Source organism: Nicotiana attenuata, chromosome 10 (assembly GCF_001879085.1).
Source record: "Nicotiana attenuata strain UT chromosome 10, NIATTr2, whole genome shotgun sequence".
Lineage (NCBI taxonomy): Eukaryota > Viridiplantae > Streptophyta > Magnoliopsida > Solanales > Solanaceae > Nicotiana > Nicotiana attenuata.
Window position 1 is genome coordinate 176 of NC_031998.1, and position 14,507 is coordinate 14,682.

The window sequence follows — 14,507 nt, forward strand, 5'->3', positions numbered from 1 at the left end:
CTTAGTGCATAGTACAGCGTAACTATATATATATATATATTATATATATACGCCTTATTCGATATAATAGTACCTAATACATTTATACTTAGTGCATAGTACAGCGTAAGTATATATATATATATATATATTATATATATATATATATATATATATATATATATATATATATATATATATATATAAAAGCTACATTTGATATAATATTACCTAATACGCTTATACTTAGTGCATAGTACAGCGTAAGTATATATATTATACATATATATATAAGCTATATTGATATAATATTACCTAATACGCTTATACTTAGTGCATAGTACAGCGTAAGTATATATATTACATATATATATAAGCCATATTCGATATAATATTACCTAATACGCTTATACTTAGTGCATAGTACAGCGTAAGTATATATATTATACATATATATATAAGCTATATTGATATAATATTACCTAATACGCTTATACTTAGTGCATAGTACAGCGTAAGTATATATATTACATATATATATAAGCCATATTCGATATAATATTACCTAATACGCTTATACTTAGTGCATAGTACAGCGTAACTATATATATTACATATATATAAGCCATATTCGATATAATATTACCTAATACGCTTATACTTAGTGCATAGTACAGCGTAAGTATATATATATTACATATATATAAGCCATATTCGATATAATATTACCTAATACGCTTATACTTAGTGCATAGTACAGCGTAAGTATATATATTATATATATAAGCCATATTCGATATAATATTACCTAATACGCTTATACTTAGTGCATAGTACATCGTAAGTATATATTTTATATATATATATATATATATATAGCTACATTCGATATAATATTACCTAATACCCTTATACTTAGTGCATAGTATAGCGTAAGTATATATGTTATATATATATAAGCTACATTCGATATAATATTACCTAATACACTTATACTTAGTGCATAGTATAGCGTATATAGATAGATAGATAGATAGATAGACAGACACACACGCACGCTTCGTAGTACTATTCATCCCTTGTATTACAAAAGTGTTAACGGCTAACATTTATATTCTTTATTTACTAAATACAAAAGTGATTTTTAATTTTGACCTTTGTTGATCTAAATAGCGACCAACTTTGGTTGCTAAACATATATAATTTTAAATTAGCGACCCAAGTTGGACGCTAAACTTAAATCAGATTTATTTATCTTTTTTATTATATTTAAAATATTAATCGGGTCCCAGATTAGCGACCAAAGTTGGTCTATAATCTACTGAGCGACCAACATTGGTCGTTAAAGTTGAATTATATTTATTTATATTTTATAAATTTTTTTTAAACAAAATTATAATTATTAAAATTTTATAACTGGGTCCCAAATTAGCGACCAAAGTTGTTCTCAACCTGTTTTCTCTTTATATAGCGACCAACCTTGGTCGCTAATTTTAAATTTTATTTATTTATATTTTGTTATTTTTTAAAAATAATGTTATAATTATTAAAATTTAATAAGTGGGTCCCATGAAGCGACTAACATTGGTCGCTAATCTGAGTAATTCTTTGACCAAGCAAGTCTGACCAGTCCGGTCAACAGTTTGACAAAATTTTCGACCAAATTGCGACCAACGTTGGTCGAATTTATTTAAAATCATTATTTTATTATTTTCACCAGTTTAGCGACCAACTTTGGTCGCTTTTCTTGGCAAACCAACTTTGGTCGCTAAATTTTGGTCGCTTTATGCAGGAATTCTAGTAGTGAAACTCGAAAATTCTTATTAAGTGGCGGAGGAATTCCAACTATCTTGCGAGGCCTCTTGGCGGTGATCAGATACCATTGTATTCACATTTTTTTCCAGCACCAATGACTGAAACTTAACATAAGTATATATTTTATATGCATAATTGAATGCAAAATAAGCCAATGAATGCGAATACATATACTAAAATAGGCATATCTAGTTTTTGTGCAATAGGTTCAAATGAATCCGGTATTTTCGATATAGAGCATAGAATATATATGTAAAACAATAAATATTAATTCAAAATTCATAACTTTAAAAAGTATTAATTATTCAGTAATAACGATCTTAAATATTAAATCCATCAAATTTAAATTCTAAATCTGCCTCTATTTGCCTTATTCCTACTCATTTGTTCCATTTGGTTTGTGGGTTGATCTTTCTTTTATTTTTCCAATCCAATTATTATGTTGGATAACGCAAGAAAAACGTTCGTAGCATTAGTTGCATCTCCTTGTTATAAATCAAATCTTTAAATGGAGAAAGAAGGATACTATTAAAGCAAAGTTTCGTTAATTTTGTTTTCCTTCGTTTAGAAAAAGGGAAAGAATGATGGCACAAAAAGAGACGAAGTTAAACGAACCAAAAGGAAGTTCAAATACCAAGTCATCAACCAAAACTTGACACTTGTCTTGGCGAGAGATGTGGGAAAACTAGCGAAAGAACTTGAGGCATGTGACAAATAAAACATATATGGATAATTAATGCAGCTTTTGATTTGTAGTGCTATTTTTATTTTGCATTTCTAATGTGTGACATAAATTATGTGAGAATTTATGTATTACTATATGTTCAGCAATACCTGGATAAGATTATGTAAAACCAAATTAAAATACCACTAGGTTATGCATTATTAACAATGCAAATTTGTATGTGCACGTACATTAGTATTAATAATGTAGAGTTTGAAATTGCATATCAACCACCACCAAGGGATATGTGTGGGATTATTATGCGTGATCATGCTTTCCTTGAGCCACTGGGTCTGGGTCTGGGTCTATCAGAAACATTTTCTCTTCCTTCACAGGTTGGAGGGGTAAGGTCCACGTATACATTACCCTCCCACACCTTGCTTATGAAATTACATTGGGTATGTTATTGTGTTAATTAAGATGAGTACAAATATTTCTAAATATAAAAATAAGTCATTCATTTTTTGATGGACTAATAAAGAAAGCGTGTAATATAAATTAAAGTGGATGGAGTATATGTTTCAAAATGGGATTTTTACCTTCTTATATAATATTTGAAACTTATTTAACCAAAATTGCCCTAGTCTTGTATATTACCCAACCTAAATAAGGATTACTTACAAATTATATACAATCCATTATTAGTGCCTTGAGTTAGGGAATTTAGCTACATCATTTTCCTTTTTTCTCTCCTCTCCTCTTTCCTCACTGCCACATCTCTCATCAATATTTCTTTCTTTCTTCATCTTTCTCTCTCAATAAGGTAAGCCTAAACGTTGTCTTTTGCCAATCAGCCTATTGAAGTAACCTCCGGGTCATAGGAATTGAAGATCCGAACACTAATCTATCATAAAGCTTTGAATTCGAATTTGGATATCAAAAACCATTATCTGTTTGGATTAGGTGTTGTTGCAAACAATTGGGAATATTATTTGGAGTTTATATTTCAATTTTGAGGGTGTTCTGGTGAAAATGGTTGTATAAGGTATGAATCGTCGTATAAAATTTGTATCTAAGTTATCAATACTATCTTTTTACATAAAGTTGTTAATATGTATCAAAATTGTATTAAGTTTTGATTAGAATTTTAGAAAGGAAGAAGCACGCACCACACACAAAATATATACAAATTAGATAAAAAAAAAATATTCAAAAGACATATTGTATAAATTTATCTAAAAATTGCATTTAAATTGTATGATATTGTTGTTGTATTTAACCGGGTAGAAATAATTTATGAAAGTTGTAGATAAGTTGTAAATAAGTGTATACTGTATAGTTAGTTGTAATTCAATATTACAAAATCAGATGCAATGTGACTAATTCAATATTACATTCCAAGTCGCAATTGACTATAATTTCATTGAGGGTAAAATTTGATTATGTAATTTGACCAAATAACTTGTGACTATAATTGTCAAATATGTCAAAAAGTTCAAAATGTCTCTGTGCCAATTCTCAGTACTTGTACTGAGTATTTCCATTTGTCTAAGTAATAAGGAGCCTTATTTTCAAGTTGGTTACGTGATAGACCTGCAGGTTTTCGGTGCGTATGATGTAATTTTGATTTCCTCTGCGTTACGAAAAGTAATGCAGGTTTAAGGAAATCAATTGTGTTAAGCTGATAGCATAATCAAATAAATATTATTTGCTGAAAGACATTTGCTAAAGAAGAATTTCGTGATGCTTAATTGTGTGAATATTAGAGTTAAATGCCAAGAGGTGTTGTTATGTCAAATATCACCAGTTTCTCAAAAATTATACATGGGGAGGCAACTAGATTTTATCATCATACAACTATTTTTTAACTTTCATACAACATTCAAATAAAATAAAAAAAATATATATATATATAACTACAATAGAATATTATTTACCTACAATTTTACTACAACTTTACTACAATTTTGTAAGTATATTGTATGTCATGTCTTCTTCTTCTTCTTCGAGTTTCAATCTGAAATTCAGCAAAAATCAAGTCTAATCTTCACCAAAACATCCTCAAAATTGAGATATAAACTCCAAACAATATTCCTAATTGTTTGCAACAACACCCAATCAAAACAAATAATGATTTTTGAAAACCCAAATTCGATTTCCAAGCTTTTGGCTGTCAATGGTAGAGTGTCAAACACCTTCAAAATTTATTGATTGATAATTTTAATTTGAACACCAATTGTGCAACGTGAAAGGAAATTGCTAAGTTAAAACGATTGAAATCCATTGATGAATTCCATTAAAACTATATACAACAAGAAAGTATAAAAAAATAGAGAACATCAAATGAAGAAAAATTGGGGGAAAAACAGAGAAGGAGAGAGAGAGAGAGAGAGAGAGAGAGAGAGAGAGAGAGAGAGAGAGACGAGAAAGAATTAACACTGGTCTTTTTTATTTATTTAATATAAAATAAAAAGCATTTTTGTTTGTTAGTATGAAACGAGCAATTCAAATAATAATTCAGTCCTATTTGGCCTTTTTCATTTTCTGTCTCCCATAGAAAATCCAGAAAGATCAATGACATTTAAGAACACTCTGACTGATCAATCAAAGCTTCAAGAGCAACATTTAGTAGTTGAATTTGGATTAAAATGATAGTTTTGAAGCATTTTAAAGTTTCTTGAGATCTATACATTATACTTATTGCGCAGCCATCACCCCAAAAGAAATGCATCATGTCCAATTGCGGCACCGGCATCCACAAAAATAGAAATTTCCACATCGCTTTAACATTTTCTAGCTATATTCTACTCTCTTATTTTTATTCTTTTGTGTTTTGCTCCTTGTTACATCTTCTTCGACAATTTACTTAGGAAGTGTTATCACTCCAAAAGAAACTGAAGCTTAATACATAAAGCTACATAACATTTGTTAGGAACCCTACAAGCAGGCCACTAATTTACAGCCAAATTAAATTATAACAATACGACTATCAATTAATCTACATCGAATTATACCGGACAATAATATGGAATCTAGTTAATTTCATCAGGCAAATATCAAATTGGTAATACAACATTCAGTTTTAAGATACAGTGGCAAGACTAGATGCCCAAAATTCTTTGAAAGAATACCCAAAAAAAGACCTAAAATACCGAAGAAGAAAAAGTTTCACTTCTCTACCCTAAATGCTTGGATAAAGCAAACACAAATTCATAATTAAACTGAAATTGAGTAAGAGAAGCTGTAAAACTATCGCATTCAAACACTAATTTACTACAGGCAAAAAGTAACACATACTAAAAACGAACAAATTGAAGAGTGCGTCGGAGAGCATAGTTGTGGAGGAAGAGGCGAAAACCTGGAAATTAAAGTTTGGGAGGAACGCTACCCTTGCAAAGGGACCACAAAGTATGAGAAGGAGCAAAGAATTAGGAAGAAAAAATTTGGGAAGATAGTTATCTATTAGGGATGTTTCTTTGCCTAAGAGAAATTTTATGGGTATAGTTCGTATAGATGTTATCGATTAGGGCTTTTTGCCTTTGAAAAATTGGGGCTGTGTGTTTATCGGGAAAAGAGGAAAACTTTGCATATAATTTCTTTTCTCATTTTGATCCCTTCACCCGATACCACATGACCCAAGAATGCCACAGAATCTAACCAGAATTCACATTTTGAGAACTTTGCATATAATTTCTTTTCTCTCAAGGTCTGAAGCGCTATCCTCAGGTGCTGCTCATGATCTTCCTGACTCCGGGAGTACACCAGAATGTCATCAATAATTACAATGATGCACGAGTCAAGATAAGGTCGGAATGCACTATGGATCAAATGCAGAAATGCTGCTGGGGCGTTCGTCATCCCAAATGACATAACAAGGAACTCGTAATGACCATACCGAGTCATGAAAGTAGTATTAGGGATATCTGGCTTCCGAATCTTCAACTGATGATAACCTGACGCAAATCAATCTTGGAAAACACTCGGACACCTTGTAACTAATCAAATAGGTCATCGATACGAGGCAAATGATACCAGTTCTTCACTGTAACTTTGTTCAACTGGCGATAATCAATGCACATTCGCATAGAACCATCTTTGTTCTTGATCACGCCCAACTATGCCTTAGAAAAAGGACTCTGCGGACGTTGCAAATATAACCCGAGTATTACGCCCAGGGTCGAATCCACAGAGAGTTAACCTATCAACCACTATCTTCAGACCCACTAATTCTTCAGAACCAGCTTCCCAAATATTCAAATCTCAGTTGAATGTTCTTTAACAACTACGCTTGCAAGTAACTAAATAGCTGTAAACTAAACTAATAAAGTTGTAAACAATTATGATAAAAAGCTAAGGCAATGATTTCCCCTATTGATGGAATCCCTTCTGTTTATGCTCATACAAATTTACCAACACATCTCTATCAATCATGAACGCTAATCTTACCGTAAATCTCTCCCGAGTAATCACAGTAATTTACTATTGCACTCTCCCGAGATACACTAGCTTACTTTATTTAGCACGATTTACTTTAGATTACACCCAAGGCTTCGTTATCCCTAATCCCGCCTTTAAACCGCAATTATAGATTCCTCTAATAATCTAGGAGTGGTGTTGTTCAACAATACCCTAAATATGCACTCTTTTCCAAGTTATGCACACTAAATAGGCACAGCTAATTGAGGATCCTGTCAATTAACTACAACAAACACGAAGTTGAACAAATACAGATTAAACTAGCAATTTGTATTCACATAAACAAGAAGTTCATCACCCAATAGGTTCCATCAAAACCTTAGACAAGGAATTTAGCTACTCATGGCTATGGGAAAATAAACTAAGATTGAATTCATCATAAAATCAAAAGTAAAGAAGAAAANATGTCAAATATCACCAGTTTCTCAAATTATACGTGGGGATGCAACTAGATTTTATCATCATACAACTATTTTTCAACTTTCATACAACATTCAAATAAAAAATATATATATATAACTACAACAGAATACAATTTACCTACAATTTTACTACAACTTTACTACAATTTTGTAAGTATATTATATGTCATGTCGTCTTCTTCTTCTTCTTCTTATTCTTATTCTTCTTCTTTCAATCTGAAATTCAACAAAAATCAAGTCTAATCTTTACGAAAATACCCTCAAAATTGGGATATAAACTCCAAACAATTATTCCCAATTGTTCGCAACAACACCCAATCCAAACAAATAATGATTTTTGAAAACCCAAATTCAATTTCAAAGCTTCAAATCTTTTAATAGCTGTCAATGGTGGAGAGTCAAACACCTTCAAAATTTATTGATTGACAATTTTAATTTTAACACCAATTGTGCAACATGAAAGGAAATTGCTAAGTTAAAACGATTGAAATCCATTGATGAATTCCATTAAAACTATATACAACAAGAAAGCATAAAAAATAGAGAACATCAAATGAAGAAAAATTGGGGGGAGGGGAACAGAAAAAGAGAGTAGAGAGAGAGAGAGAGAGAGAGAGAGAGAGAGAGAGAGAGAGAGAGACGAAGAGAGAGAGACGGAGAGAGAGTGGGCAAGTATAAATTGATAAGGAAATAACTGATATTCTTTATTCAATTCCTAATATAAAGGGATACTCATTTAAAACTTATTTGTACATAATTGATAAATTATATATGACCATGTATTAAATTAAAACTTGAGTAGAGAGGGTAATAAGGTTTCAAATAGTGTATGTAAAAATCCATTTAAAATTATGTTACTAATGAAATGACCAGTAGAATTAGCATTTTTATTGATATTGACAAAAGAATGTGACCCCTTTGGCAATTCCAAAACCCAAGTTCCGGTAATTTTTAATTTAAATGTTCATCTCAGACTTTTACTTTCTTATTTTGTTAAAGAACTTAAGGTAATTCAAGCCAAGGAAAAGTACTACTAACCAGTGCAGATTCTCTCCTATATGCGTCAGAATAAACCCTCTGTTTGCTTGAATAAAACTTCATCTATATCCAGCAGGAAATGGTAAATTGTCCATTGCATGACAAATTTAAAGAGGTTAACCAACAGAGATTATTGACACACGTTTAAAATTCAAATCAAGTGAGACCTATCTATCAAGAAACTGCAATCATGTGATGAAACTTAAGAAATCAAATTTAACCAGCAAAAAGTTTTAAGGAATTTCCTACTGGTACTAACTTTGTGAGAACGGGGCCAGTTTAAGCACCGCTACAGTTGACAATAAATGGTTTGACAAACTTGATGAAATCAGATGTCCTCATCCCCAGTTTAAGATCAATCTCACCACCTCCTAACCAGAAGAAGTCAGGGTTGAGCTTTGTAATTGCTTCATCCAAAATCACCTGGTAAAATTAGTATGAGTTACAACGCAAGTAGTACCACAATGGACAAGATAGTAGGCACTGTCTAGGAAAAAAAATATCTAGGCAGCCTTGCGAGAAAAATTCCTAAAAGCAGCAGCAAGAGTGAATACCGGTATATCTGTTTTCATGCCAACACACGTAACTCCATTGTGTTCGTAACCAGTTAGCTTCACTGATGTCTCCTCAGGAGCAAGCCTCACTGCAAAAAGCAACCAATAGATAATACTACTATTCTACATGAAGCGGACAACTTAACGTGACACCAGATATGAGGACAACTCATAAACTTGGAGCATATGTTTGTACTTGCTTCTAACAAAAATATGGTTGGAGTACATCAACAACCAAAAGATATAGTAATAATAAGCAGCAAGGCACATAAATCATATCTCTCAACCTCATAACTTCAGTTCTTTGCTGGATGTTATCTGAGCGGATAATTTGTTCCAGTTTTCTTAGTCTTGTATCCGGTGGCTGAATCATTTCATTGTGATTCTAATTAATCTACTTTACAGTTGCTGAGACAACATTACTGGGATGAGATAACAGAATTTCATGCTAGTTTATCTAGCTGGTTAAAGTAAAATGATCATATAAAGAAGCGCACCAGAACTTTCCATTAAGAGATCCTTTAAGCATATCATCCAAACACTAGAATAACAATTTATTCCTGAATTTCATGCTTCCACGAAACAATCAGTCAACAAGCTGTAATTTGTGAGAGACAATTATGCTGCCCGACAATTCCTACTTCCATCACTTGGGCTCCCCAATATGCTGAAGTCCATAGTAAAACCGCGAACAAGACAACACATATGACAAAAATATTGCTAAAGTCACCAGTCACGAAACAAGCACACAAAGTCCGACACGTATACTTGGCAGTGGGCCAACTCTCTTTTCATTTTTGACCATTAAATACACAGAAGAGGACATTCAAATAAAGGACCTCAATTCTAGAAATATTTCTCAATCTTTTCTCTTAAGCTGTAAGGTTAAAGTGGAATTGCAGAAGCTTCTAAAGTATGTAACTGATCCGAGGAAGACAAAAGGTTGCTTCTTTATACTCAATAAGACATAAACATATACTTTAATCAACAAACTTATGCAACATATGCAGATTCATTTGTGGTTTTTGATTTTGTTTATATATACATCAAAAGCTGACTAACTAGAGGATAATGGATATAGTGGATTCCTACAGCCGACCCCAATTAATTTGGGCTTGAGGCAGAGTTGACTCACTGGTTGATACATCAAAAGCTTGCACAGCTAATATCCACCTTTCAGCGAAGTTTTTTCTCACTATAATCAAATTAATTACTTCGAATTCGACATTTTCAGACATGGTGAAGATCCTCAAAGCTGCATATTTCTCTATTAAATTCTCATGCTGATCACTTTAACTGCTAGACCTGATGCAAGTATTGAGTAACTTAGATATGGAACTTACTGTTGAATTTCTTTTTGGCTATCTTGCCATCGTTGAGAGTGTACAGAAAATTCTTCACAGTCTCAGCATTGAATCGAGCAGTATACTGCAATCAAGAGTACATAAGAAGCACATTATGTTAGTGGTAGATACTGTTTCTAGCTCCCCAAAACCCAAATCAAGGTGTATAATAGTTACCTGTACGACAACAACGTAGTACTTTGAATTGTTACGATCACTACAATCAGTAATATTAGATGGGGCTTGAGTATTTACCTGCATTTGAGCAGACAGGATTTGACTAAGATAGAAAAGAACCTCATGCATAGAGACACTGAGATGATTCAAAGTTAAGGAGCATCCATTATCTGCTTATCCTCCCATCCCACCCCCACACATATACACACCAATTCACAAAAGAAAGAACGGAAAAAAATGAGCACCCGATATCATAAGCACTTTCAACACCACAATTTCATGCATAGATCTGCAAAGGTACAATGAGGTTTTGTTTGAGATATTTGTGGCTGTTTCTCACAAATTCACAAGGAAACAGAAATACAAGAGGAACATGACCAATATACCCCAAAATGATCACGTTTTGAAAAGGGGATAATGACTTCTCTGATCTTTGGCCATTCAGTTCAAACTTAATTCAAATTTTACAGATATTAATAATAATTGTGGCCAAGTATAAGCTTCCTAATCATAGGCTCATTGTTATGACTTGAAAAGTTACAAAGTTCTTTGGAATTAAACTGACAGAGGAAAAGGATAAAAAGATCAAATTCAACTCGACAAGGCCATAATCCTAGGAACAACTCCAAGAAAATTATCTAAACATACTTATTACAGAATTATCCAATTTCTTTTAGTGATAATGTCACCAATAATAACTTTTACACTCACTGCACAAATATCTGAAGCACATCTCCCCATGCTGAAGCAAAGTTGGATTTTCATAGCGACATGAAGCCGTATAAGGGTTTTCTTTATCTGTTTGTTCATACCTGCCATCTCATGGTCATGTTTTTATTCTTGCTCTTAGGGGTGGTAACATTATAAGGCCTTTTTGGTCCTCAATCAGTATTTTCTACTGTCGTTTATGTTTCTCATAGAAGTGAGGGGAAATATTCTCATATGTTGCTGCACCAGAAGTACATTAACTTTACATATCAAAAAACACAAATCAAATATCATACTTCTCCAAATTTAGTCACTTACGTTCTCAAGTACCGTTGTTATATATCGTGAGAGGTTTCATACTTACGTTTGTCAACAGATTTCACTCCATTATGTATTAACACATTTTTTAAAAATTCCCTCATCCAACATCACATCATCTAGAACAAGGTTAAGCTAAACCATCTCAATCTTACAATACCATGTCATCAAAACCAGAGAATTGAAATCTCATGCTTTTGCTATTCAACTTATAGAAAAGTTGTTTAGACTAAGTATATTAAAAGTACTCTCTCTGCTTCAATTTATATGACATTGTTTTCATTTTGGGACATTATAAATATTTGACATCATTTCTTTCTCTCCAACTTTAAAGATTCCAATCCATTAAGTTGCTCAAATAATAAATTTTGATGTGAATTTTCTTGACAAGCTAACTTTTCAACTATTACATACTATCAAAAAGAGCCACAAAAATACTTAATCCCTCCTCTCCTTTCCGGTTTATATGACACTATTTCCATATTAGTGAATTCCAAAAAGAATGACACGTTTTTATATTTGGAAACAATTAACCTCACACTTCCCATTTGACCCTTAACAAGAAGCTTTTATAGCAACACAAATCGCAAATTGTATGCCATGTTTAATACCATGCATTTCAAAAAATTTATATCCACACAACTATTAAGACATGTCTAAGAACACAAATTTCTAAAGTCACTCTTGCTCTGTTCCTTATACTGTAGGGTTGTTGAAGCCAGCCCCTTTGTAGGGAAACTTTCGTATCTATGGTTTAGTTTGCTTTCTTGGAGTCTCTTGCTCTGTTCCTTATACTGTGGTACGTGCTCACTCAAAGACCTTATATAAAGTTTAAATCAGTGTTATCAAAAGCACCAAGAAGCGCTAAGGTCCATAGGAGCTTTAAGCACAAAATGAAAATAAACCGTGGGCTTTAATAAAGAAAGGCGCAAATGGAAAAAAAAAAACACAAGTATGTATGTAGTCCAAGACTAATACTTATAAGCATAACTAACAAATACTATATGGACAAAGAGATTGGAAAAAAATATGATAAAGTGTAATATAAGTGGTTTAGTATCGCCTCTTCAGGATTACCGCCTGTTGAGCAAGGCAAACCGCTCAACATGTTTTGTGCCTAGCTTCAGGGCTGAAGTGCGCTTTAAGTGCGCCTTTGACAACAATGGTTTAAATTCCATGCGCTAACAATCTAAAAAGTATTTACAGGGCATATGAGAGGAATTATAGGTGACTATTTCTATGTAACATGATATAATAGGTTAAATTACACTGACAGTATAAACAAATTCATTACTCTGTTAGTGCATATATAACTAAAATCCTAAATACAATTGCGAAATTAATCATCTAAAAAAAACATAAAAGCGAAGTGGTACCAGAACAATGCTTTTGCAGAGATGATGAATGGATGCAGCACCGAGAACATCACGACGAGCTTCGAGAGGCCAATCATAGTAATCAGAGGGAACGCGCTTGAAGCTGAACTCTCTAACGCCATTGTCGAGGAGAATGCTTGAAAGGCGGTCTTCGGTGGCGGAAGCGGTGGTGCCGGAGGCGGAGAGAGAAGAATCGGCGATGGTGGAGGACTTGTTGGAAGTTTCTAGAGAGAGATTTGGAGAGGAATTGAAAGGAAGAAGAGAGTGCTCCAGGCTTGTTATCCGATCGAGGATTTGGGTCTGGATTTTTTCCAGCTCCACCAATGCTTCCATTGCTGTAACTTTTTCAATCCTTCTCTATTTTCAGTTCTGTACAATGGCGTTTGGATTAAACTTTTCATTTTACTCCTTTTAGTTTCACAGATTTGTCTTATTTAACTGCTTTTATAACTTGTGGGAAAAAAAAAGCTTTTATAACTTGAAAAAAGAAAAATTCCCGACTGCTCGTCTGCTCCACCATTTTACATAGCATATAATCTATTTTAGTTTGTCCAAATATTTTTTCTATTATATCTAAAAATTTAATTTGACTTGAATTTTTTTTTATTTTAATTTGACTTGAAATTAATTTATTTTATTTTATTATATCCAAATATTTTTTATTTTATTATAATCTAAAAAATAATTTATTTTATATACTTATCTATGATTGCTTTTAGTTTACAAGTTTCAAAAATCTTTTATCCATTTCTTAAGCCTCGTGCAATTAAACATTGCTACATAAATTGTGTTCAAATTTCACCGAGTATTTCTTTTATTCTTCTCCGATCCCTTAATGTAATAGAAAATCTATCTAAACAAAATCCCTTCATTAGAAAAGTGTTTAAGTAAGACCAGCTTAATTTCCACTGGCTGATAGAGTTTTTCGTAGCGCAGTCATTTGTTGATTCGGAAAAGGTCCAAATATGCGCTTATATTATATGAAATTGAGCGTATTGGCCCTTCGTTAATAATTTAGTCCATATATATTTTTACCGTCACATAATTGGTCCATATATGTCCTTGTCGTCACATAGTTGACCCATATATTCCCTAACCATCACATAGTTACCCTTTTCGAAACGGAATCCACCCAAACTAATTAACTCTCTTTTTTCCTCCTTTTTCTTTCTCCCATATTCGATTTCCTCCATTGCTGATGCTTTCTCCATTTTCCTCACCGACTTCACGTGATTTTATTCCTTAAAATCAAACCTAGACCATCAAAACCTTCCAAGCGAAAAGGCTCTGGTTCTTCTAAGAAGAAAGAGATGAAAATTGTCGGAGAAATTTTTTCAATGATGTTAATTTGGTGAAGGTAGTATATGGTTATTCGGATTTTGAAGGTGTTGTTCACCGTGGAGCTTCAGATCTAAAAGGAACAAGACCTTCAAAATTTGAATAACCATATCCTACCTTCACACAATTAACACCACCGAAAAAATTTCTCCGACAATTTTCATCTCCTTCAAGTCAGAAGAACCTGTGAGGTTTGTGATGGTAAAATTAGCAGGAATTTATGAGTTTTGTCAAGTTAAAGTGGTAATAAAGAAAATGAAAAAGGCATCAGCAATGGAGGAACTCGGATATGGGAGAAA

General features: G+C 32.7%; 1 protein-coding gene across 4 annotated transcripts; it reads right to left on the minus strand.

Annotated features, from left to right (window-relative positions):
• LOC109232866 lies at positions 4,456-13,283 on the minus strand. Of its 4 annotated transcripts, XR_002069003.1 has the most exons (7): positions 12,871-13,283; positions 10,469-10,546; positions 10,292-10,376; positions 8,949-9,037; positions 8,654-8,817; positions 8,395-8,457; positions 4,456-4,475 (listed from the first exon to the last, which is right to left on the minus strand). XR_002069003.1 is itself a non-coding variant. In XM_019398549.1 (6 exons), exons 1-5 carry the CDS (start codon positions 13,201-13,203, stop codon positions 8,674-8,676), a joined length of 729 nt encoding a protein of 242 aa, XP_019254094.1. In that variant the 5' UTR covers positions 13,204-13,283; the 3' UTR covers positions 4,458-4,475; positions 8,654-8,673. The 4 variants fall into 4 exon arrangements, 3 of the variants coding, with proteins under 3 accessions (XP_019254094.1, XP_019254093.1, XP_019254092.1); XM_019398549.1 differs by lacking the exon at positions 8,395-8,457 and having other exon boundaries at positions 4,458-4,475; XM_019398548.1 differs by lacking the exon at positions 4,456-4,475 and having other exon boundaries at positions 8,379-8,457.

Coding starts and splice junctions, on each gene's coding strand:
- LOC109232866 (XM_019398549.1), bottom strand. CDS start 13,203: ATGGAAGCATTGGTGGAGCTGGAAAAAATCCAGACCCAAATCCTCGAT. Junction 10,377..10,468: donor ACTACGTTGTTGTCGTACAG/GTAACTATTATA, acceptor TCTTGATTGCAG/TATACTGCTCGATTCAATGC. Junction 9,038..10,291: donor AGCCAAAAAGAAATTCAACA/GTAAGTTCCATA, acceptor TGCTTTTTGCAG/TGAGGCTTGCTCCTGAGGAG.